This window comes from Nicotiana sylvestris, chromosome 11 (assembly GCF_000393655.2).
Source record: "Nicotiana sylvestris chromosome 11, ASM39365v2, whole genome shotgun sequence".
Classification (NCBI taxonomy): domain Eukaryota; kingdom Viridiplantae; phylum Streptophyta; class Magnoliopsida; order Solanales; family Solanaceae; genus Nicotiana; species Nicotiana sylvestris.
This window is the reverse complement of record NC_091067.1, coordinates 96,709,970-96,736,528: the sequence shown is the minus strand read 5'-3', so window position 1 is coordinate 96,736,528 and position 26,559 is coordinate 96,709,970. Positions and strand designations below refer to the sequence as shown.

Below are 26,559 nucleotides of genomic sequence, written 5' to 3'. Positions count from 1 at the left end.
CACAGATGTTCCCAATATCAAACTGGGGCAGAAAAATTTCTTTTGTTTTGTCTGTTTTGTTGTAATCAGGCACCCATCTGAAGAACTAGGAAAGATAACACGAGTTTCGAGAATAGAAAGCAGTCCAGGGTCAAGCAATCAGGCACCCACCTGGAGAAACAAGGGAAGGCAGTTCAAAGGAAAAGCAGTCACAAGAGGAAATAGTTCAAGTTCAGCAATGAGGAGCCCACCTGAAGAACAAAGGGAAAAGTAGTTCAGCAATCAGGAGCCCACCTGGAGAACAAAGGGAAAAGCAGTTCAAGTGTTGGTAATCAAGAGCCCACCTAGAGAACAAAGGAAGAGCAATTCAAGCGTTGGTAATCAGGAGCCCACCTGGAGAACAAAGGAAAAAGCAGTCCAGGTGTTGGTAATCAGGAGTCTACCTGGAGAACAAAGGGAGAGCAATTCAAGCGTTGGTAATCAGGAGCCTACCTAGAGAACAAAGGGAAAGCAATTCAAGTGTTGGTAATCGGGAGCCCACCTGGAGAACAAAGGGAAATCAATTCAAGTGTTGGTAATCAGGAGCCCACCTAGAGAACAAAGGGAAGCAGTTCAAGTTTCGAGGAAAAACAGTACGAGTGTTGGTAATCAGGAGCCCACCTGGAGAACAAAGGGAGAAGCAATTCAAGTATTGGTAATCAGGAGACCACCTGGATAACAAAGGGAGAGCAATTCAAGTGTTGGTGATCAGGAGCCCACCTGGAGAACAAAGGGAGAGCGGTTCAAGTTTTGGCAATCAGGCGCTCACCTGGAGAGAAAGGGAATACAGTTCAAGTTTCGGCAATCAGGCGCCCACCTAGAGAGCAAGGGAATACATTTGAAGTTTTGGCAATCAGGTGCCCACCTGGAGAGCAAGGGAATACAATTAAAGTTTTAACAATCAGGCGCCCACCTGGAAAGCAAGGGAATACATTTGAAGTTTCAGCAATCAGGCGCCCACCTGGAGAGCAAGGGAATACAGTTCAAGTTTTGGCAATCAGGTGCCCACCTGGAGAGCAAGGGAATACAATTCAAGTTTTGGCAATCAGGCGCCCACCTGGAGAGCAAGGGAATACATTTCAAGTTTCGGCAATCAGGCACCCACCTAGAGAGGAAGGGAATACAGTTGAAGTTTTGGCAATCAGGCACCCACCTAGAGAGCAAGGGAATACAGTTCAAGTTTCGGCAATCAGGCGCCCACCTGGAGAGCAAGGGAATACAGTTCAAGTTTCGGCAATCAGGCGCCCACCTGGAAAGGAAGGGAATACAGTTCAAGTTTTGGCAATCAGGTGCCCACCTGGAGAGTAAGGGAATACAGTTCAAGTTTCGGAAATCAGGCGCCCACCTGGAGAGTAAGGAAATACAGTTGAAGTTTTGGCAATCGGGCGCCTACCTGGAGAGCAAGGGAATACAGTTCAAGTTTTGGTAATCAGGCGCCCACCTGGAGAGCAAGGGAATACAGTTCAAGTTTCGGCAATCAGGCGCCCACCTGGAGAGGAAGGGAATACAGTTCATGTTTCGGCAATCAGGCGCCCACCTGGAGAGCAAGGGAATACAGTTGAAGTTTTGGCAATCAGGCGCCCACCTGGAGAGCAAGGGAATACAGTTCAAGTTTTGGCAATCAGGCTCCCACCTGAAGATCAAGGGAATACAGTTCAAGTTTCGGTAATCAGGCACCCACCTGAAAAGCAAGGGAATACAGTTAAAGTTTTGGCAATCAGGTGCCCACCTGGAGAGCAAGGGAGAACAACACTAGTTTTAAGGAAATGAAACAATTTAAGTGTCGGTAATCAGGAGCCCACCTGGAGAATAAAGCAACTCAAAGTATTGGTAATCAGGAGCCTACCTGGAGAACGAAGGGAAATCAGCAATATTCAAAGGAAGACGGTTCAAGTTCAGCAATCAGGCGCCCGCCTGAAGAAAAGGGAAAGCATCTCAGACTACAATTCAAGTCAGAAATTTCACCTGGAGAATACAAGTCAACAAGGGAACAGGAATCACAAGATCAAGCTTGAAGATATAGATAGGAATCTTGTAACATGTAGTTGACAGGCTTAGTTAGTTTTTCTTATAGTGATTTTGATGTAATAACAGGATCGCTGACCGGAACCTCGGCGGAACGGCACCTCGACGGCTCTCCACCTCGGTATACTCCATCATCTCACTCACCTCTGAACTACACGTGGCCTGATTCCTTTATAGCCAAGGGTATGTAGGTAACTCAGATACCAGGGCTCGATCACATTCCCCTTTCTCTTAGCTTTGATCTCCCAAATAAGGGTCGGGTCATAAAACTTGTCTAGTCGTTCTTTGTCTGAAAATACTTCGTATTTCCAGTCAAAGAGGGGCAGCTGTAGACATGTGATTTTTGACCCTCCCCAAGATTTTTCATATTTTAGCACGTAAATATTTAATTTAGGCTTAATATAGCTATTTCAACTAATTTTTACGCTTTTACTTTATTTTTATTACAAGAGAAATGAAAATTACAAAAATTATTCCATTAATGTTTGTTATTCATTTTTAACCTTGAAAAATACAAAAAAATAGTTTGTTTTAATGGTTAGTATTATTTTAACAGTAGGACTAATTAATAAATAAGGTCGTATTTTAGTCCCGTTCGCGGAGAAGTATAAAACTAGGGCTCGAGCAACCCATTTTTAGATCTAATTTTGGACCTAGCCCATAATTCCTAGGCTCATACCCCTAACCTAATCTCTACCCATATATATAGTATCTAACACCTAAAATAAAAGACACCTAAAAACCTTCACATCCATCGTTTGAGGAACCAGCCATTCTTCTTCATTTTTTCATAACCTAGAACACACCTTAAGACCAAAAACAGGTCCAAAAACAGAGTTACAAAACCCCTAGCGTCGCCTCTTCTCCGATTGCCACCAAAAACACCACCAATACAATACCAAGTGCAAAACCAATCGAACCTGACCATCCTCCAAACTCCAGCACCACCGAACTCCATAGCTGTTGAGCTCTAATCGATTTCATTCTCTCGAAAACTCCGTTTCCTACTGAGTCGAGGTTGCCGACGAGTTCATGGTTCAAGCTAGTCCCTGTTTTCATTTCCCAGTAGCATCTAGCTCACCAAAGTTTGCAGCAATTGAATTTCGCTATTTAAAAAGGCAAGCAGGTGAGGTTAATTCTTTACTTTTCTATTCCATTTTTATCATTATACATATATTTTTGTGTATTACTCTGCCTCACTTATATTTATACGATGAATGTTATTAGTGTATCAAAATGTTTAATCATGTTTAAGAGGAGAAAGAATGCATGTTGCTTTGTAGTTGTTGTTTTGGGATTTGATTATTTAATCTTAAATTGGTATTTGTAAATCAATCCATCTCAAAGGCATTGAAGTGGGCCGTGGGCAATCTGGCTATGTAAATATGAAGCCTTCGTTAGTTTTGGGTAAATTGAGCAATCAACGGCTTTTAGCTACGATTTAAAAAAAATAATTTGTTTATTTAGATGGAGTGTGCCATATTAGATAACACAAATAGTCTATGGCCCTTATAATTTTAAAATAAGGAATTTTTAGACAATTAGATTTGAGGCATGACATATTAAGTAAGATATAGTTTATGGCCTACAAAAGCTTAGTTTGAGTTTCCTTTTAAAATTGGAATTAAGGCGTACCATGCCTAATAAAATTCCTAACTCATGGCCCTCACTTAATTAGTTTTAACTCTTTAGAAATTGAGGTACGCCATCAGTTGAATTTTCCATGGCCCTCGCAAACCTTGTTGTTAACTTGAAAGTGCGTAGTTGATTTAGGCACGCTACTTAAATTGATTTCCTTATTTATTAAACTCGGGTGTGCATTCATGTGACCCAACTCCAATTCTCAACAACGTTAAATAAAATGTGTCGTGGACCACAGGTGCATTTCATGTGGCGTGGTTCAAGGCGTGTTTTAAATAACATTGAATTTTCCCAAAAATGATTAAAGGCAGCTCATAAGTTATAATATACCAAAGGCTAAAACATGTATTAAAATTAGATAATAGGATAATTATAACAGTTGAGCGACCGTGCTAAAACCACGAAATCCGGGAATGCCTAACACCTTCTCTAGGATTAACAGAATTCCTTACCCGAATTTCTGTGTTCGCAGACTATAAAACAGAGTCAATCTTTCCTCGATTCGGGATTTGAACCGGTGACTTGGGATACCGTAAATTATCCCAAGTGGAGACTCTGAATTTTTAATAAAATGATCCCGTTTCAATTGTCACTTTAAGTTGGAGAAAACTCCCTTATATACCCTTCCGGAGGTGTAGGAAAAAGGAGGTGTGATAGTTAGAATTGCTTAAGGACTATGATATCACCATTTTATATCATCTCGGGAAGGATAATGTGATGGCCGATGCCTTGAGTCATAGGGCGGAGAGTTTGGGAAATCTAGCATATCTACCAGCAGCGGAGAGGCCATTAGCATTGGATGTTCAGGCTTTGGCCAATCAGTTTGCTAGACTAGATATTTCTAAGCCGAGCTGAGTTTTGGCTTGTGTGGTTTCTCAGTCTTCTCTTTATGATCGTATCAGAGAGCATCAGCATGATGACCCTCATTTGCTTGTCCTTAAGGACATGGTTTAGCATGGTGATGTTAAGGAGGTCATTATTGGAGATGATGATGCACTGAGGATGTAGGGCAGGCTATGTGTGCCTAGTCTAGATGGTTTGTATGAGTTGATTCTCCAGGAGGCTCATAGTTCGTGGTATTCCATTCATCCAGGTGCCGCAAAAATGTATCAAGACTAGAGGCAGCATTATTGGTGGAGGACAATGAAGAAGGACATAGTGGAGTATGTAGTTCGGTGCCCAAATTGTCAGCAGGTGAAGTATGAGCATTAGCATCCGTGTGGATTGCTTCAGAAGCTAGAGATTCTAGAGTGGAAATGGGAGCAGATCACTATGGATTTTATGGTTAGGGTCCCACGGACTCATAGGAAGTTTGATGCAGTTTGGGTTATTGTGGATAGGTTAACCAAGTTGGCTCATTTCATTCCAGTGGTGACTATTTATTCTTCTGAGCAGTTGGCTCGAGTTTATATCTGCGAAATTGTCAAGCTTCATGGAATGTCGATATCTATCATCTCTAATCGGGGTATGTAATTTACATCGCAGTTTTGGAGAGTCGTACAACATGAGTTAGGTACTCGAGTTGAGTTGAGCACAGCATTTCACCCTCAGCCGGACGGACAGTCCGAGCGCACTATTCAGATATTAAAGGATATGCTCTATGCATGTGTGATGGAGTTTGGCGGTTCTTGGGAACAGTTCTTTCCACTTACGGAGTTTGCCTACAACAACAGCTACTGGTTGAGCATTTAGATGGCCCTGTATGAAGCTTTGTATGGTAGACGGTGTCGGTCTCCAGTGGGTTGGATCGAGCCAGGCGAGGCTAGGCTATTGGGTATAGACTTGGTTTAGGATGCCTTGTAAAAGGTTAAATTGATTCAGGATCGACTTTGTGCAGCCCAATCCAGACAGAAGATTTATGCATACCAAAAGGTTTACGACGTTGTATTCATGGTTAGGGAGAGGGTCTTGCTCCGAGTTTCGCCCATGAAGGGTGTTATAAGGTTCAGAAAGAAGGGCAAGTTGAGCCCTAGGTATATTGGGCCTTTTGAGATTCTTGAGAGGGTTGGAGAGGTGGCTTACAGACTTGCACTACCACCTAGTCTAGCTGCTGTTCATCCAGTATTCAATGTTTCTATACTCCGAAAGTACCACGGCGATCTGTCTCATGTGTTAGACTTCAGCTCAGTCCAGTTGGACAAGGATCTATCTTATGTTGAGGAGCCGATGGTTATGTTGGACAGGCAGGTTCGAAAGTTGAGGTCGAAGAACATTGCTTCAATGAAGGTTCAGTTGAGGGGTCAACCAATTGAGGAGGCGACTTGGGAGATCGAGCATGATATGTGTAGCCATTATCCTCATCTTTTTACCATTTTAGGTATGTCTCTATACTCGTTCGAGGACAAACGTTTGTTTTAAAAGGGGGGATGTAACGACTCAGTCGGTCATTTTAAGAGTATAAGCCCCGAGCCCCTATTTATTGCTCCATATGTTTCACTTTGTGGTTATTGACTTGCCGGGGTGCTTAGTGTCGGGTTCGGGAGAATTTCGGAGTAGAATGGAACACATAGTCCCTAAATTGGAAGTTTAAGTCTAGGAGTTGACCGTAGTTTGACTTGTGTGAACACTACTCCATAATGGACTTTCATCAATTCCAATAGCTTTGTATGGTGATTTTGGTCTTAGGAGCGTGTCGGGTGTTGATTTGAAGGTCCGTAGGTCATTTCGATGTTAATTGGCAAAAGTTGGAAAGTTAAAAGATTTTTGGAAAGTTTGACCGGGAGTGGACTTTTTGATATCAGGTCGGATTTTGATTCCAGAAGTCAAAATAGGTCCATAATGTCAATTATGACTTGTGTGCAAAATTTGAGGACAATCGGACGTGTTTTGATAGGTTTCAGCATCGGATGTAGAAGTTAGAAGTTCAAAGTTCATTAAGCTTGAATCGATGTGCATTTCGTGGTTTTGGTGTTGCTTGAAGTGATTTAAGGGCTCGACTAAGTTCGTATGATGATTTAGGACTTGTTGGTATATTTGGTTGAGGTCCCGGGGCCTCGGGTGCGATTCGGATCGTGATCGGTTCATAGTTTGGAAGCTCCCAACTTCTCGTGTAATTGCCCCTGCGGAGGTTACGACCGCGGGTGTGGACGCGCACGTGCACTTGAGTGAACGTAGAAGCAGAGAAGGCAGCCCAGGCAAGGGCTTACAGATGCGGATTCGCTTCTGCGGTGAGGTGATGCGCAGAAGCGACTAAGGTCACAGGTGCGAAACAATTGTCGCACGCGCGCACGCACAGGTGTGGCCCTTTGCTCGCAGAAGCGGACGCTGGGGATTTAAGTGAAATCCGCACCTGCAATAATCAGTGAGGTCGTAGGTGCAACACTACTGGGTAGAAAAAGGGGGAAAACGAGGGTTTGATTTCTTCCCTTTGAGACTTTGTGAGCTCGGATTGAGGCAAGATTTTAGGGGATTTTCAAAGAAAGCATTTGGATAAGAATTCTTGACTCATTTTTTGTATAAATCCTATGAATCTATTGTTAATTACACCTTATAATTTGTGTTTTGGAGTTGAAAATTAGGGGGGAAGGTGTAAGGTTCTTAGACCGAATTTGTGAGTTTTGAAAGACGAAATGAGTTCCAATTTGGAAAATTCTTGTATGGTTGGACTCAATATCGAATGGGTATTCGATTTTTATAATTTTGGTTGGGTTCTGAGAAGTGGACCTGGGTTGACTTTTGGGGGCGATTTTCTAATGCTTTGCAAAATTCATAATTTCATTATCTAGATTAGTTTTACTATAGTTATATTTATAGTATGTAATTGCTTTGGACCAGATTTGAGTTGTTCGGAGTCGAAAAGTTGAGGGAAAGGCCTTCTTATTGATTGAGTGAGTGAGGTTTAAGGTAAGTGACTTGTCTAACCTTGTGTGGGAAAAATTCCCTTAGGATTTGGTAATGTTATGGTAATTTGCTATATGTGAAGGCCGTGTATATAAGGTGACGAGTGCGTACACGGGCTAAGTGTTGGAAATTTCGATTTTTGCTAAGTAATTTCCTTTTTATGCCTTAACTAGGTTACTTTAGCACGTGTAGTCATCAATTTTAGCCTAATTTCACATGTTTGCTTGCCTTATCCCTTATTTGCAATTTATGCTACATGCTTAATTGAATTACCTACTTTCTTGATGCCATATTCATTATTTTAAATGTGGGATTCCTTGCTTGAAATATCATTGTTTCAATTGCTATGTTTTGGTTTTCGTAATTATTGTTGAGGTGATTGTTTGGTTGTGGCACAAAGTTTTTACCATGTGGATTGTTATTGTGGCACGAGGTTTCTGCCGTGCGGATTGTTATTGGGGCACAAGGTTTCTGCCGTGCGGATTGTTATTGTGGCACGAGGTTGTATTGTAGCAGGAGGTTTCTACCGTACGGATTGTTATTGTGGCACGAGGTTTCTTCCATGTGGATTGTTATCGTGGCACGAGGTTTCTGTCGTGTGGTTATTATTATAAAGAAATTTTGAGAGATATTTACTTTTGGGACTACGAGGCGGTACCTCGGGAGTGCCCCTGCTAATTTTCTCTAGTTGTTGTATTTGTGTTGTTGTTTTCCTTAACTTGTAAGATTCCTGCTTCCTTACGTGTTGTATTTGTCTTCTTTGAATTCCGTGTTGTTACTTCCCGTACATTCTTTTTATTTCATTTCCCTGCCATTTTATTATATCATTATATCTTCTGCCTTGTTTCTCATTATTTTCTAGTAGGGCCTTGACCTGACCTCGTCACTACTCTACCGAGGTTAGGTTTGGCACCTACTGGGTACTGTTGTGATGTACTCATGATACGCTTTTGCACATCGTTTTATGCAGATCTGGGTACCTCCTACCTTTCCGACACCAGGGAGGCGAGCTCAGTTCGAAGACTTCAAGGTATACATGTCGGCGTCCGCAGGCCTTGGAGTCCCCTTCTTTCATGTTCTCTTTTTTTATTTCCTTTTTACCTTATAGACAGTGATGCATAGGAGCGTTCCACACTGTATCTAGAGCTTGTGACTTGTATTTCACCGGGTTTTGGGATTTGTACATATTGAGTTGCAGTCTTCATTTATATAGATGTTGATGTTTGATATTTAAGTTAATTTCAGTTATTCCGCATATTTGTTAGGCTTACCTAGTCTTAGAGACTAGGTTCCGTCACGATAACCTACGGAGGGAAATTTTGGTCGTGAGAGTTTTATTCATGTATTTCATATGAGTAACCGCAGGATTACAATAAAAATAAACACTACTACTGTCTATAAGATCTCTATGACACGAAATGAAATAGTCAAGTAGGAACTCAAAAGAATAGTAATAAAATCTCACCAAAAGTAACAACTGGAGATGTGGAGTTGTCTTATCCACGGGGCTTGAGCTGCTCAGGTCTAGTCCCTGAATACATGTCACGACCTCAATTTCCCTCTGTAGGATGTCGTGATGAAACCTACTCTCTAAGACTAGGTAAGCCTAACAATCATGCGGAATATAACTATAACAACAAATAAACTCTCAAATACTCAACATCTGTATAGAATAAACTACGCTGCTCAACATATACAATTTCCCCAAAAGCTGGTGATATCGAGTCACAAGATCTACAATGGTATCATAGTCATCCCTATACAATTATATCTAATAAAAGAAGGAAAAATATAGAAATAAATAGAAGGTGACTTCGAGGTATGCGAACGTCGGCAGGTGTACCTTGAAGTCTCCAAGTACGAACTCAGCTCACTGATGCCGGGACTGGTAAGAGGTACATAGATCTACACAAAAGATGTGCAGAAGCATAGAATTAGTACACCATAATGGTGTCAAGTAAGTACCAAGCATAACCTCGGTAGAGTAATGACGAGGTTAGATCAGCGCCCTACTGGATTTAAACAAGAAAAACTGTTTGAGTATATGGCAGTGTAGAAATAATAGACATGAAATTGAAATAACAAAATAGCACATTAAGGTTAGCTACACGGAACTAAAGAAAATTATGCAACACGGAGAAACAAGGGATGATATGTTAAGGAAACAAAACAACCAAAGACAAGTGCAGCCAAAGAGGAAGACTAACAAGAGTCACTATTGAGGTACCGCCCCGTAGTCTCAAATCACAAGAATAAATCACAACTTTTCCTTGTAGCACTACGGGAGCCTTGCATTTAGTTTTAAAAATTATTTTTCCCGAAATAGATTCCCGTATTTTAGCCTCTTTATCGCACCCCATGGCTTCTAGTAGTTCCCCTACTAGCCAGGCGTATCAAGCCTACCTTATCTCACCGCACGTATTTCAACCCCAAAATCTCATACCACTGTATGCGTATCAATATTATAATGTATCACAAATCGCACCCAATATCACAACTTGCCAAAAAATCAACAATAACAGTACTTTCATAATAGGGAGCCCATGGATCAACCACAATATACACAAAGGCTCAACAATAACAACCGGAAGTGAATAACTACAGAATAGTATTTCACAATTTAATACTTTGCCTCAATGTGAATCACGGCCTTTATAACTCAATACCAATTTCAACAGCAAGATATTCCAAGAATGACAACTTCAAGTAAGGAGTTCAACGGTTAAATGATGAATACGGAATAAAGAAAACAAGAACTTCAACTAAACATGTTGAGCAATTAGCAAGTAAGAGATAAGACAAGTAGAACATGTGAAAGTAGACTAATGATACAAATATAACATGATAAGATAACTCAATTAAGGCATGAAAGGAAATTACATAGCTAAAATCGATAATTTTCATAGTTAGCCAGTGCACACGCTCATCACCTTGCATATACGGCTTTCACACATCACAGTTATCACAAACAACAATAATCCTAAGTGGTAATTCCCCCACACAAGGCAAGACACTTACCTCAAATCATGCTAACTCAATCCACTAATAAGTCTTTCCCTCGCTTTCCAACTCCGAACGGCTAGAATCTAGCCAAAATAACTTTATACTATAAATATAAACTATAGGAAACTATTTCGAACAATAAAATTACAATCTTTGCAAAGAAATAAAAAAGTCAGCTCAAAAAGTCAACCCTGGCCTGCGTCTCGGAACCCGATCAAAATTACAAAATTCGAATACCCATTCGATAATAAGTCCAACCATATAAAAATTACTCCGACCTCAAATCGCTTTTCAAATCCCCAAATTTTAGCCTAAGAAGTTTCACAATTTTTTTCCCAAATTTCCAACTCAAAACACTAATTAAATGATAAAATTAACAATAGGTTCGTATAATTTAACCAAAATCGAGTTAGAAATTCTTACCCCAATGTTTTCCTTGAAAATCTCCCAATAAATCACCTCACACCAAACTCTCTAATTCCAAAAATGGATTATGAAATCAAACTCTCGAACAAGACCTTTCTGCCCAGCGACCCTAGCTTTTACGGGCCTGGGGTCGCACCTGCGACGCTGCACCTGCAGAAAATCCATCGCAGGTGTGATTCCAACTTAAATCCAGGAGTTCCGCTTATGCGAACAAAAGCTCGCACCTGCGAGCCCGTTTCTGCAGAGAAACGACCGCATTTGTGGTCACGCCCAAAGCTACTCCCCAAATTTCGCTTCTCCTAAGGCAGCCTCCGCATCCGCGAGTCCGCTTCTGCGGACAAATGACCGCACCTACGGTCCTAGTTGGGCAAGGCAAATTTTGCTCCTATGGATTAAAGGAGGCTTATGGTGCCTCACCTGCGACCCAAAATGCGCAGGTGCGATTTCACCAGACACAGCCCAACTTCAGCAATCATAGAAGTCCAATTTTGATCCGGATTCAATCTACTTCACACACGGGACCCTCTGGACCCCATCTGAATATACCAACAAGTTTCAAAACATATAACAAACCTACTCGAGACCAAAAATCACGTCAAACAAAATCGATTCTATGAATTGCATCCCAAAGTCAAGCCTATGAAAATTATGAACTTCCGAATTTTGAAACCAACGCCGATTCATACCAAAACAACTCCGATTAACTTCAAATTTTGCACACAAGTCATAAATGACATGAACGGCCTATTCTAACTTTCGAAATCGGAATCTAACCCTGATATCAATAAAGTCAACTCCCGATCAAACTTTTCAAACCTTCAACTTTCCAACTTTCGCCAATTCATGCCGAAACAACCTTCGGACCTGCAAATTCATATTCTTACACGCTCCTAAGTCCAAAATAACCATACAAAGCTATTGGAATCGTTAAAATTCTGTTCCGGAGTCGTCTACGTAAAAGTCAACTACGGTCAATTCTTTCAACTTAAACCTCCAACTTAGGGACTATGTGTCCTATTTCACTCTGAAACTCACCTAAAACCAAAACCAAATACCCCGATAAGTTTCATAACCACAATATAGCACAGAGGAGGCAGTAAATAGGGGATAGGGACTAAAATACTCGAAACAACCATTCAGGTCGTTACAATACATAAATAAAATTTAACTATGGGCCTAAGCTCCAAATGCCTAGTACGAATCATGAACCATTTTTTTCAAAAAGAAATGGGACAAGATCAAGGAAATATGAATATGCATAAATAATTGATATAAAAAAGAATATTTATATCAATTAATATGTAGATAATGTAAAACATACTTCAAAGTCTTTCTTTCGCATAAGCTTTAACAAAATCAAGTAAGATTTTTCATCTCACCGGGAGTACTATACCATCACCGATATTAAAAAAAATTAACTAGGTTATATACCTAGTGGTAAGTATTATATACCTTACTTGCTCAGGTTGTCTCATTGTTGTGCCGCACGAACCGACTTAGTTCTGCTAATAAAGTAGCATAATAATACCTCCCTTATGGGACGTACTCTACCATAGTTCCAAACCGTAAAGTAGGTTGCACGCCTACATCGGCACGTCTAGTTTCATAACCTAATGAGGAAAAGTATCCAAGGCCAATCTCGATAAACTCAAATAACTCCCAGAAATAATTACAATCACCCTTTGGTATTCATAGCCAAATCAACCATGTGTGAAAAGATTAAATATAAAGTATTTTTTTACAAATCCTGTGTTTCTATTTAACAATATATCAGAAGTGTTATTCCTTTTTATTTAGTTTTTAAAACCAAAACAATGTTACATTTCAAAAAATAATATTAATAGCACTTAAATATTTTACGATGCAAGAGATGGTGCAATTACAACTCGCTCGCCCCCACAGTTAGGACTCATATTTAGAATATTTCTAAATCACATTTCTATATGAGTTTAGAAAAAAGCTCTGAGTGTAGTAAATTCAGCGTACCTCAAATTGCTTTTCAAATCTTGCCCCCAATGTATCAATGACGCCAACAATTCATAATCTACATATATGACTCACACGTATCAACAAAGTAATCCAGCGATATCAATCTAATCCACAAGGTACCCAACACTTAGATTAAATTCTTCAAGCTTACTAAATTAACCCCCTTCAGTGATATTGCATATAATCGCTTTAAGAACCTCAACAATGATGTTACTATACCTATTTGGATCATATAAACCTATATTAAAGTCCTAATATTACCATTCATTATCCCTTTTACCAACCACCTAATACCATTAATGTCAAGTTAGATTATACATTTATGACCGCCATTCACCAACCAATACTCCCAAATATCTATTCATATCATAAATACTCATAAACAACTCAAAGATGCCATAGAAAGTTAGAATATACCTCTTGGTGAAACCCTAAAATATTTCTCTTAAGTGTTCTTGGTGGATTTCAAGAATCTAAACAAATTTCATGTTGATTAGGATAATCCAATTAAATACTTGTATGGAATACAAAATAACTCAAGGAACTTACTTTGATTAGTGAGGTTGAAACCTATGAGGAGAGGGTGGAGAGGAGTTCCATCACTTGGTCCCAAAATAAGGCAAGCAATGGCTGCCCCTACTTGCTTTCGAAGATTTCAGGTGATTGTTACAGGTAGAGCCTTGATATACTTACAGCGCTGACCAAAAATATGCTCTAGACTAGGCGCGAAAAGTGGTGTCTAGTGCCCAATTGGGCGCTAAACGTTGCTACCAAACATTCTTCAGTTCAATAACCATAGCTTTTAGTATCGGTGTCCAAATAACGAACATTTTGAACCGTTGAAAATTAGACTCAAGATCTTTAATTTGATATATATTTCACAATATAACTTTTTGTATTTCAACAATTATATTAGTTTAAACTTAGGTCTTGTGTGAACTAGTTTGAATCTTTAGTCCGTCGTAGAGTTTCCAATTTGGCTCGGCCCAAAGGCTTTCCTTAAACCCTACATTACCTTAAATACACCTCGTACACTCTTTATCATATTCACATAATATTGTACTAGTCCATAGACTCTTTATGCACGCAAAAATGATAGTTCCTATATCCAATAACGCGCTTCAAATTAGTTAAATTCAAAAAATAATTGGGGCGCTACGGTAATTGTATAAAATTTGTATGAATGTTGTATGAAAGTTACAAATAAGTTGCATACAGTATGATTAGTTATATGAAATTTATATCTAAGTTATATGTTATCGTATGTAAAAAAATTGGTATTAAATTTGTACGAAAGTTATAAATAAGTTGTATATTGTATAATACATTTTTTTTCTTGCTCGATTTACTAGAAAAAGAAAAACTGAGGAGGAGGTTGTTGCCATGGTTTTTTCGCCTAGTCACTGGCAATGGTTAGCCCGGTAGTTAGTTATTTTCGGCATGACAAAGAAGGTGGTGTTTGAAATGGTTTCTTGGCACTTTGGGTAAAAGAGATGAGAAATGGAGGATGGCCGAATCTCAATCGAGAGGGATTAAGAGGATAGGAGGGAGGCAACGGAGGAAAAAGGAGAGGAGAAAAGAGAGCTAAAGGAAAAAAAATGTAATTGAACTCGTTAAAGAGTGACATTAATCGTGGTAACAATTAAGGTATTGGACACTTTTAAGATGTAATGTATATAAATTTGTAAACAAAATAGTTAGTTTGGTAATTAATAAACTTAGGTTAAATAGAATAAAATAGTTTGTAATATGAGTAGTATATATGGGGGAAAATCCTCCATAATTGAGTTTTTGGTACGTTGTCCACTAAGATAATCATCCTTCTTTCCATAACCTAAGCCTAACTTTCCTGGAACCAAAACGTGATCATCTTACGAGGCCTAAGTCCACACTTTCTTGTAAAATATTTACACAATCCCCTATACGCCGACAATACTAATTAATCTATCTTAACTTATAAATTGACGTAACAATACGAATTAATTAGTTATGATTAATACCATGGGCGTATAAACAAATAAAACTTATTATACTTCCGCTCATCCCTCGCCATCTAATAAATCTCTTTCCTTAATCAAACTCAAATCATACCCCTCCCCCCACTTCCACTCGCTCTTCTTCTGTTCATTCCTCTGATCCAGATCAGCTCCTTATATACGTTTTAAGTACCGTTTTATTTCACAAGAATATCATCCAATTTACACTGTATGTATAAAATTGCCAATTCCACATTGAGCCATGATGCTTTTCTTATGCAGATCTGGGTAACATTTTTTAGAGCTAATACCTAGACACAGATCTAAGATTGATTTTTTTTATAATCCCTTTTATACTATTGATTAAAGGGACATGTAAAATTGCATTAGCACAGCAAACATATTTGTTTTTGTATTCCTTTATTTTTAGCTTCTCTTGTGGAGTAATTTTTGTTTGTAAAGAACAATTGGGGTTTGTCAAAAATGGAAATTTCCAGTGGATTGAGTCCTAGAGTGAACTCTGTTACATCTGATGAAGGTAAAAATGCTGGCCCACATCCTCAAAATTTCGACTTGGAATTAACTGATACGGTTTCACACACAGATCACCATTTTCAGACACTGAATGCACTGGAGATTTTGAGGGAAACTGTGAGAATTTTGAGGTATAATTCAATAGGTTTCATGGCAATTGCTGCATTGCTAATTTGCCCTGTCTCTGCTGTTGTTTTATCTAATGTATTGGTTAATCACTCCTTAGTTAAGAGACTGACCATAAGGTTGTTGCTCGTTGCCAAATCGAGCGGGCTTCCATTGAAGCCATTTATCAAACAGTCTTGTCAAAAGTTCTCTGAAGTTGTCATTTCAGCTGTAATGTGCTTCCCTTTGTACGTTACTTTATCGCTGTTGTCAAAAGCTGCCATAGTTTATTCAGTCGATTGCACTTACTCGAGGAAAAAATTTGATTCGCAAAAGTTTTATGTGATTATGACCAAGATTTGGAAACGGGTTGTTCTGACTTACCTGTGGGTGTGTACTGTGATTTCTGGATGCTTCACGTTGTTTATTGTACTTGTTGTATCCGTGAGCAGTGCTTTCTCGATCATGGGGTTCCCCCCTGACTTGATCTTGTACCCCGCGATGGTAGTAGGGATGATTTTCTCGATTATTTTAGCAAATGCTATTATTATCTGCAACATTGCGATTGTGATATCTGTTTTAGAGGATGAATCTGGACCACAAGCATTGCTTCGGTCTAGTTCACTGATCAAGGGGCAGACACAAGTTGGACTTCTAATATTTCTTGGATCGACTATTGGGATGGCGATTGTGGAGGGTTTGTTTGAGCATAGGGTGAAGACAATAAGCTATGGAGATGGATCTTCAAGATTATGGGAAGGGCCTCTTTTGGTACTATTGTACTCGTTTGTGATGCTTATCGACTCCATGATGAGCACAGTTTTCTACTTCAGCTGTAAATCGTATAGAATGGAAACCTCAAGTGAAGAAAGTCAGCCTGTACTAGAAGCCTTAACAATTTCCTCAGCATTAGCAGAAGTCCAATAACATGTTTTGAAAGTTGATTTTATGGCCCTTGAAGTTACCGGCAGTTGTTTCTGTCGCGGAGGAATTACTACGTGAACCTTTGCTTCACATTCAATTTGTGCCTCTCTTGAAAAATAAGGAATGAGTTAAATTCCTCTTGGAGAAAGTTATCAGATGCTGAAGGCGGATTATTTATGTGGTTTAGCCTCGTTGACCACTTCATCGTAAATAGCTTCTTTATGGATTTGTTGTCTGATAAAGTATTACCAGTTGAAAATCATTTGAGAGATGGTAATTTTGGATTTTTACACAGTAGAAAACCTGTGCTGAGATTTGAAAAGTTCAAACAATGTACTTTTCGTCATTCACAATTTGTAAAGATACCTTGAAGTTTTCTTTCTTTCTCTTTTGAAATAAAATCTATACCCTTGAAGTTTTCCTTCATGGATCTCTTGTCTGTCTCAGTTTGCATGTGATGCTGTGAGTGAAAATTAATGTGACTATTGGTGGTTAATTGGCCAGATTTTGAAAGCATAAAGTAACTATGAAAATAAATAGAGTGCAGTTCTTTAATGGGAATGTCTTGAGACTTCCCTAAAGCTCAATAATTGATGCTTTGAAATGGCTTTTATAAATGTTCTTCTTTGTTTAGAAATTGTCTCTTAATAGTTGTTTCCCGGAAATACAGCCACTTTCTGCTCTTCTATGTGTGTGTGGGTGTGTGTGGGTGGGGGGGGGGTGGTTGGAAGGGGCTTTAGTTGCAGTTTTCCATGACTATAATAGGTCAATCTCCTGAATCTGGTTTTATGCATCTCTCTCTGTGTGGTTACTTTTTGTTAAAAGAACATGCTCACCTTTTGTCTTCAAAAACAATCTTCTTAAGCCAATAGAGTGTGCCATTAGGAAATCAATGGAAAATTGGTAATGATTGAAGATGACATCTTGAACTTGAGAACAGGCAAGGTGTTATTTTAGTAATGGCAAATTAGTCAGGTATGAATTAATTGTTCAACTAAGATGTGAAAGAACTCGGCATTCGTCTATATTATCGATTGATCCATCAGGCAACAGCTGCTTTCAGTGTCAAAGAGACACAAATACTGCATTATCAATTGATAGCAACAGTGGAATTCTAGATCTGCCTAAATGAATTTTCTGAAACATCTCAACGTGCTGCTTGTAATTTCTCCGACAGTGGAAGCACCAGCTTCTTCATCTGTATGATAACCTGCTGCAGGTCAGACATAAATTATTTAAAGATGTTGGCACATCCTTTTCTACAGAAGTAGCAAAATATATGATTGAAAGGTTGAACATCATTTTGCTTACTTCTGAATATGGGGTGTAGTGTAGAATGCAGAAACTCTTAAGGATCATCCAGAATATCTCGCCATAGTTAAGTAAGGAATATATATATTTCTTGCAACCTCAAAATGTTCCCATGGCTGATATATACAGAACTTGGGGTTACTTTGAATCTTTTGGACTTCCTTTGCCTATTTGATTCAGTGTGTGGAAAGCTTTGTTACCTTCACTTGCTAACGATCTTTATTTTATCATATCAGGCTTTAGTTCCTAGAGCTTTCCCATTTTCATCTCTCATTTGGAAGCTGAAGTCCCCAAGTAACTAAAAGGGCAGCCCGGTGCACTAAGCCCCCGCTATGTGCGGGGTCCGGGGAAGGGCCGGACCACAAGGGTCGATTGTACGCAATAATCATCATTTTTTGGCAGGTTGAGTACTAATGATCTTTTACAGTAATTTAGACTGTATAAAGCTTATTCTCCAGTTTCCACTAAAATCACGACACATCCAATTTTAGTTCCTAAGCTGTCGACAGCCAGATTGCTAGCATACAAGCTTTTCTGATACTTGGAGGATTGTTCAAACTTGTTTGTCATGGACTCATAGTCTTCTGGGGATTTGGAGTGTAAAGATTCTAAAGGGCACACTTTTTGGAAGGGTGCTGTATTGACAACTGTTGGTGCTTTGCAGTATCACAAGAGCATTATGCTGCCTTGAGGATCTCTATCTAAAGTGGTTTAACTTGCATTTATTTGGTGTAAAGCGCATGAGTACTCTATCGTGGAGTGGTCTGCCCTGAGACCTATGTTACTCGGACTCTCCGAAAATATCGCCGGGTGCATGCCAGATTCTCCAAAAGCAGTGTATTTTTGGAGAATCCGACACGGGTGCGGCAGTATTTTGGAGAGTCCGCGCAACATAGCCTGAGACTGGATATTCTTTTAAGGCCTCAAAGTATACAGCTTCTGGCAATATGTGTTAGGAATGCCAAAAGTTTCGGGAGACTGAAGAAGGTATTGTGAGTTGTGAATAAGTGTAGCACTGGTATAGGGGAGTGGATTCGACAATGGTTCAATCTTTGATGCAGGAAATATTTGTGCTCTGCATATACAGTTCTGTGCTTTCTCAAGAGTTTCTGCGAAATGTAGTGCATCTGCATCATTCAGTCTAATGTGGACACATTGCAGTTTATTCGCTAAAGTCAAAGCCACTGGCATTTTATTTTGATGAATTGTTTGGTTATCCCAGTTGCATATGATGGTTTTGATGTTCCTCTGTTTTGGAGGTTATAGTATATCACAAAAATCATCACATGCAATTTTTGGCTGGACTCGCTAGCTCAGTCTTTCAGTGACCTTGGAATCTCTACTGCTTTGAGCTATATCAATGGGAATTCTAGTCAAGGATTTAAAAGGTAGCTCTGCTGGGAAATGAACGCGGTTGCTTGTTCTCTTTCCCATTACTTCCTAAACTGCTAAGTTGTTTCAAGGGCATAAAGTTCTTTCCTTGTCACAACTGACTGGATAGTTTTCGATCTCTTCCTTGCTTCAACAACAGCCTCTGGAACATCCTCTGCATTTAGTTGTGCTAATGTATGTGGACTGATTTTCACAGAAGCAGGGTTCTTTTTCTTGATTGTTTCATCCACTATTGCATGTTTACAAAATGAACTGACTGACTGATACAGTGCCAGGAGGAACTACATCAAACTGACTGAAGTAAGACTACTAAAACATTGTCTTCTAAAATAGCATATACTGAACAAACTCAAGTGGTTTTGCTGGACTCTTCTCCATTGAACTTCTAGGTACTTAGTTTGACATAAATTTAGACATAAAAAGCCTTGATAAACCAAACCAACAACCTAGAAAAATCCCACTAATGGGGTCTGGGGAGGGTGGTGTGTACGCAGACCTTACCCTTACCCCGAAGGAGTAGAGAGGTTGTTTCCGAAAGACCCTCGACTCAAGAAAACAAAAAGACAAAAGGAGACAATATTAGTATCACTACAGAAATCATTGGATGAAATGATATCCCTAGACAATATTTTGAAACGTCACAGCATGACATAAGGGCAAGACACCAGAACACTCACCACCATAATAACAAAGGGAACAATAGAGAAACTGCTTCCTAGTACGGAGGTGATGTGATGTCCCTGGAGGATTTCTTCTCAATAAAGCAGCAGATTAGCACAAAGATTACAGTTGATCACTGAAGTATAAGCTGCAATCTCAAGTCCAAAGTGAAAAAACCATTTATAGACCTCCGAATAGTCAATTAATGAGAATTGTACAAAAATGACATGTTCAATCCTTGTAATGTCTCTATGTCTGACATGTTTTATTCCAGAATTGGTTTTTGCTATTATTTCTGCTTGTTACTGCTACTTTCTTTTCATCTTTTCTTGAGCCAAGGGTCTATCGGAAACAACCTCTCTACTTTCTAGGTAGGGGTAAGGTCTGCGTACACACTATCCTTCCCAGACCCACTTGTGGGATTATATTGGGTTTGTTGTTTTTGCTAATTTTCCATGCACAAGATTAGAACTAGAAGGAGAATCATGGCCTTAAAAGGGAAGTTCTCATGTTATAGTAGAGTAAGATGGAAACCAATTACCAAAAAACCAATCTCTAGTATAGTGAAAAACTAGTAAGCAGTTGAACCGTGATGACCAGCTAAAGTTCCAGCAAGGACTCCGAACAGAACATTCCTACTTTATAAGTGGTACCCCTGTGTCCCAAATTATCTATCGTGGTTTCTAAAAATACTTGTCTCAAATTAGGTAGGATCTTCATCCTCAAGGGTAGGCTTATTGGTGAAAAATTCATTACTTAGCCTAGAATTCTTGAAATTGAATTCCACTTCCCTCAACTATGTCAAGCCATCCTACCATTTGCTAAAAGGCAAACAGTTATCATATTGGTACTTTCTTGTAAGAAGTTGTACATGGATTATAGTTTTTCTTTAGGTTGTAATCTCATAACCATCCCTCTAAATGACTACTACTTCTTGTTTGCAGTTACTTTTTTCATTTTATGTTTAATAATTTGTTCTAGGGTTGGTGATGAGGGTTACTCAAAGTTGTAATCTGAGGTATCTGGTATTCTGTGTGCCACTGGTTGAACTTCATCAGTTACCTGTTGTGCAGGGGAACAACTACTTTGAGATTGACATTGACGTTCATCGTTTCAGCTACATATCTAGGGAAAGACTTGATGCTTTTCGCGAACAGCTTAAGCATGGAATCATTGATCAGGTTTAACTATCCCCAAAACCCTTTTCTCCGCTTTGAGAGTTTTTGGATAATGCAGGCACAGAAGCCAGAGGAGCTACCAGAGAGTTTTGTGCTGCATCCGATTGAATATGGTTGATTATGTAAATCACGGCCAGATACCTCAACTTGTGACTCTTGTTGAAAATTGTGTTGATTGGAATTTAGGGTACAGTTGTAGATGAAACCTGCAATCTTTAGCCACAACTCACAAGAAAAAAAAAACTATGGTGTGAAATGGAAAGTGAACATGTATATTACCAGATTTGAGCTTTTGACTTCAAGAAACTCAAATTCTGTCATTGTGTATATTGAGATGATCATAGATACAAAGATTGTACTAGATTAGACTTTCCAACAACTTTATGCACCATTGGTCAAATTCAGACAAAAGGCGAAGCCGATTAAAGATGTTGTAACTCCACCTCCAAAAGTGGTAGAGAGTTACGCCAGCAGGATTGCTAAAAATACAGAAAAGTCTCCCAGAATATTATTACAAAATCTTGAAAAATAGCAAGATAAATCAGATCAAAGGGATTAACACCAACTGCAACCATGTATATCAATCATCAACCATGTTTGTGCCGCCATAAAAAGCCAAAACATGTTATACAAGAGCATTTACAGAAAGAATACAAATAATATACTACTCTATGCCCTTCTTGAGAAAATTTACAATGTATATTCAATCCACACCTTGCTCACCTATCATTTTTGGTATCAACAAACTTATATACCATGTTTCCTTCATTTAACTTTGGGTGAGTGAACCAACATTATGACTTCAAATGCACGAAATAGATCCATCTTGAGACAAGTTTGGCAAAAGTTTTTCAGTAGACTCCTCTCTCATTCCTTGCAAGACTGAAGCTCAAAAAATCATGTAACCTGTTCTTCTTTTAACCGTAGCAGTGCTATAGGTTGCTGTTCATTGTTCGAGAAGCCTATTCTTCTAGTTGCATCCTGTTTATCAACTACGGGGTTGTGTGGCCTCATCTGTGACACAGAATTATTTGTGGTGTTGTGGCTACTGTTCCTAGCTGCAGGCACGTCATGATTATGTTTGCCCTCATATGTTGTTATGACAGCTTTTGGATCACTCGGGGCCCTTTCCACATGTTTCCGTACATTACATCCCTGGCTGGTACATTTGTAATAGCTTCTGCAGAGAATAATATGGTATACTGAATATGTTAGCAAAGCAAGCAAAATAACCGATAAGCATCTGGCTATGCATTCACAGAAGTCATCTAGATATCTGATTGGCCTGTTTTGTTCTTGCACGTAAATACAACATGGTCCAACTGTACCACGCAAAATTCAGACTATGAGTTTCAAACAAAGAGTTCTAATATGATCATGGCAAAAAAAAATGTGTTCAAGCAGAAAGTTTTTCTGACAGTGGCAGGTGATTCAGGAAGGTAACTTCACACTCATAATGCTTCATAACCAGATATATTCTATTTAGGGTTCACTTAACCATAAATCTACCTTGGATAAGGGTTTCCTTTTACAACTTTCTGGCCATACTTCCGCCATCTATAACCATCGTCCAAAAGATCAACTTCGCTTGTTGTTTGAACAATGATCCTAGGTTCTGCAACTGCCCGGTGAGAAGCAGAAGAAGCTGCTTCTGAAGTCTGTACTTCTATGGCCCTGCAAGGAGCAGTTGTAGAGATGGAGAACAGTGGGTTATGAAGATAGACAAGGCTATAAAAATATTCACTTCAAATGTTGTGCCAAGGATGAAGCAAATTACCTTCGCTTAGATTCACGTTCATCATTTCCATCAGCTAAATTCTCAGTATCACCCACTTCCTCACCCTCACTTGTTCCGGAGACTTGGTCATGTGTAGCTTGGCTGGATTCTTGATCCGTCATTCTTAATGAATAGGAAGGCATGCTATCCTTGGAGTTGTTCAGAGTTCCTGCCACACCCTCAGAGCTGAGTTCAGATGGCCCCTGAAGATTATAGTTTCCATTTGGATTTCCACTCTCTTTCGAGCGTTTACTAGATTGAGGCGGCTGATGGTTGTGCTGGCCCTTATAGATAATCTCAGTTACTTGGCCATCAAGAGACCGCTCAACCTTCTTCTTGACTGGACAATTTGGATGTGTACACTTGTAATAACTACGAGGATATTCACTTCCCTTGACATGCTTCTGCCCATACTTACGCCAGTTGTAACCATCATCAGCAGGTTTATCAACAGCAGAGGAAGCAGGTTCTGACCTCTGATCAGACAGAGAAACTTCAGATGCTTCTTTCATAACATTAGGATCTGATGCAGGAGGCGGTATCTGTTTGTTTGCTGTGGCATTTGAGGTTAGGGACTGGAACTGTGAAAAGGACGGTGCAGGCGCTGCTGAAGAAGACGGATAGTCAGGTTGAATGTGCATTTGAGACTGAGGATGTGCTGCCTGAGCTGTAACTTGAGCAAGGGCTTGCTGATGTGACATTCCAAAAGGGCCCTTTATGGTCCAAAAACCATACGTAAATAACATTGAAAAGGCTAATTCAATTTAAACTAATAGCATCATCACCGTACATGTTGCAACAGTTCATTTACAGAGATCTTTTCCTGCTGCTGATTTAGTCAAGAAAGAAAAAGGTTTTTTTTTTTGGGTGGTGGTGGGGTGTGTGTGTGGAGGAGGGGGAGGGGGAGGGGGGAAGGTGTTCGAGAATAGAAGAGAGAAAGAGGATAGCTACTCCTCTAACGCGTTCGTTCCAACTAATGAAGTAATTTAGCCTCATGAGATGTACTGTCAGAAGATATAGTATATTATGCACCAACAAAAAGAAGATATTGAATCTCATATCACATATTATCTCAAACTTCAGTATCAATAGCCTCAACTCACTACCATACTTAAAGGAATGCCTGAAGGGAATCAGACTGCTCTTCTCCTGTATTAAAGAAAGTCTCCCCATACACGAAATACAATATTCTCTTAAAGCATAACTCCAACCTAACCAGGGACATAAGAACAGGTTTTGACAATTTACAATCTGTTGATTTGTAAAATTGATACTACTTGGTAATAAGATGTGGAGTAGGAAAAGTAGTGAAAATCTTAAGTTACCATTACCTAGCATGTGACAAAGAAAAATGGTCAAAAGGTAACACAACAAAAGAAAAATGGCATGCTAACATTGCAAGTGTAAACTCATAGTTTGGACTAAAGAGGAGCACCAGACATGGTGTTTGACACGGACATGTGCTTTCCGCTTTGAGAAACAAGAAAATGTCCAAATGACAGTTCCTTCCCCTCTCTAAAAGTACTGGAAATGAAAATTCTTCCATATTTTAGTACATTCTGGCTTTTAAACCAGCAAATCTCGGTGTAAAGTTTCTCTCTACCTTCTTTCTCTTCTTTTCTCTCGTGGGGAAGTCCGCCTATGGCTTCTCGCAAGGACCTGCAGCCCTCTACTGGTGATCAGACCAATCTGCAAATCCTCTAGACATGGAACGTGTTCTTGATACAGTTTTACTTCTTCTTCTAAGGAGAAATTAATTTTTAAACTTCTTCCCTAGAATAGAAAAACAACTTTTACAAATACTCAAAAGCACACTTATTCAGGCCAAACACTTGAACTCTCCAAAATAAGCAACTTTTTTGAAAAATAAGCACTTATATTTTCCTAGAAGCTTGACCAATCAGGGTTTAAATACCCCAAAGAATCTAGAAAACCCCCATAACCGAAATTATGCTGCAACTCTTAAATCACACAATCCACAAACCACGCTAAGGGTAACATATCCACAAATCAATCAATCATTATGCCTCAATCTTAAATAAATTATGGTCAGCTATATTTTTTTTTCTTTTTTCTTAGGACCGCTCGTGTTTGGGTTTGCTTGTACGCACCTCAACTATATCACCGGGCAACTGTTAATCCCCACCAACCCACGTACCGAGTAACTTTGCCACCAAAGCATAGACAAATAGAAAGAAATCATCTAATATCTTTTTTTTGTCTCTGCTGAGATTGGTTCAGCAATATCAATCACATGTATTCATTCCATTCTATTCATGTGATTCAATATTCAGATAATTCTCATTATTCTGGTTTAGAACCCTTAGCTAAGCTCATATAGTCTATTAAATGCTCATTAAATAAAAAAACTGAAAACTTTTGTAACTACCTGGCCAGGTGAGAACAACAAAGGCGAACCTAGCAAACGGGCCGGACTCAATCCCGCCGGTATAGTAAACATGGGCGATTGAGTAATCACCAGACCGGACGGCCGGTTCTGCTTGAACCCAAAATCCATATCCCCACTACCGGACTCTTTTCCCTTTGAAATAGACACTGTCATCTCTGGCGGAGGGGGAAAACCCTGTCGTTGACCGGAAAAAGCCGCCGGAGATGCCATAGAGCCGGCGAGGAGCTGGGAGAAGGAAGGGTACTCCGATGCCGGATCGGAGAAGAAGCTGGAAACAAGAGTCATCGGACCCGGGCTGATACCACCCGGCCCGCCCATAAACAAATTTTCCACTGAAGCACGCGGTGGTAAAGTAATAGTGGGCCGCATCGGAGCCCTTGACGATGATGCTTCGTTCTCAGCCATTGATTTTGATTACTTTGACCTTCACTTGCTACGGGTTTTTACACAAAATCGTATAGAAAAAAAAAACCAATCATTACATTTCTTGCTTGTTCTTTTATCCTGTCTCTGTACGCTGATCAACTTTGGTTTCTCTCTCTAGAATAGAAATGATAAGTATAGAGAGAGTAAGGGACGGGAGAAAGCTGGGGGTGGCTATGCCGATTTCAGTTTCTTTCTTTCACTACTCTACATAAAGAAGGAAGAAAGAAAAGCTTTTAGATCTGTTTTTTCTTTTTTCTTTTTTCTTTTTTCCTTTTGTTTTTTTAAGTCCACGCAGCAGCTTTTGTTGTTGTTCTGATTTTTATTTTCTACTTCTTTTATTCCCTTTCTTATATTTTTTTATTTTTTATTTTTTTGAGGGGGGGTCTAAGAGCCCGTTTGGACAAAAAAAGATCTTTTCTTCCAAAAAAAATCCACTTTTTTACGAAATCAGCGTTTATTCATAAACTTTCCAATTTTCACTTGAAAATATATTTTGAAAATTTTCGAAAATTGAAAACTCCAAAAAACTATTTTTCAAAATTTCCACTCACAAAACTTCAAAACAACCCAAAATTATATTCATGTCGAAACACAACTCTAAATTTTAAATACTATTTTCACTTGAAAAAATATTTCACCTTTTTGGAATTTTACAATTCTTATGTCCAAACGTAAAAATTGCACGGGGCGCTCTATTTGGTCGCCCTCATTTAACCTATACCCATTTTTTAAAGTTTTAACTTGTACCCATTTTTTAAACAACTCCAGCCCCATTTCTCCTCCTCCTCCTTCGTTTTCTTCTTCTTCTTATTTTTTCTTCTGCTGCTGTTGGTACGGTTATGAAACTTCAGTTCATGGGGATGATTGTCATAAGTATGTTTATCAGATTATTTAAAAATAAATTATAAATAACTTTCTAAAGTA

At 39.2% G+C, this 26,559-nt stretch overlaps 3 protein-coding genes across 3 annotated transcripts; 2 read left to right on the top strand and 1 right to left on the bottom strand.

Annotated features, from left to right (window-relative positions):
• Nucleotides 1-5,610: 5,610 nt before the first annotated feature.
• On the top strand, nt 5,611-6,042 carry LOC138881362 (uncharacterized). The gene has a single exon (XM_070161585.1). It carries the CDS (start codon nt 5,611-5,613, stop codon nt 6,040-6,042), a length of 432 nt encoding a protein of 143 aa, XP_070017686.1.
• An 8,938-nt stretch (nt 6,043-14,980) lies between these two features.
• Nucleotides 14,981-16,907, top strand: LOC104234939 (uncharacterized). Its single transcript, XM_009788591.2, has one exon. It carries the CDS (start codon nt 15,402-15,404, stop codon nt 16,482-16,484), a length of 1,083 nt encoding a protein of 360 aa, XP_009786893.1. The 5' UTR covers nt 14,981-15,401; the 3' UTR covers nt 16,485-16,907.
• A 4,670-nt stretch (nt 16,908-21,577) lies between these two features.
• LOC104234938 (probable WRKY transcription factor 4) lies at nt 21,578-25,819 on the bottom strand. Its single transcript, XM_009788590.2, has 4 exons — nt 25,189-25,819; nt 22,800-23,512; nt 22,532-22,696; nt 21,578-22,202 (listed from the first exon to the last, which is right to left on the bottom strand). The coding sequence occupies exons 1-4, from the start codon at nt 25,612-25,614 to the stop codon at nt 21,920-21,922; spliced, it is 1,587 nt and encodes a 528-aa protein (XP_009786892.1). The 5' UTR covers nt 25,615-25,819; the 3' UTR covers nt 21,578-21,919.
• Nucleotides 25,820-26,559: the final 740 nt, after the last annotated feature.

What these genes read in the sequence shown, in the direction of transcription:
- LOC138881362 (XM_070161585.1), top strand. Translation starts at nt 5,611, where the DNA reads ATGAAGGGTGTTATAAGGTTCAGAAAGAAGGGCAAGTTGAGCCCTAGG.
- LOC104234939 (XM_009788591.2), top strand. Translation starts at nt 15,402, where the DNA reads ATGGAAATTTCCAGTGGATTGAGTCCTAGAGTGAACTCTGTTACATCT.
- LOC104234938 (XM_009788590.2), bottom strand. Translation starts at nt 25,614, where the DNA reads ATGGCTGAGAACGAAGCATCATCGTCAAGGGCTCCGATGCGGCCCACT. An exon ending in TGTTGTTCTCACCTGGCCAG is followed by an intron (nt 23,513 to 25,188) that starts GTAGTTACAAAA and finishes TGGACCATAAAG; the next exon opens with GGCCCTTTTGGAATGTCACA. An exon ending in AAAGGAAACCCTTATCCAAG is followed by an intron (nt 22,203 to 22,531) that starts GTAGATTTATGG and finishes TATTCTCTGCAG; the next exon opens with AAGCTATTACAAATGTACCA.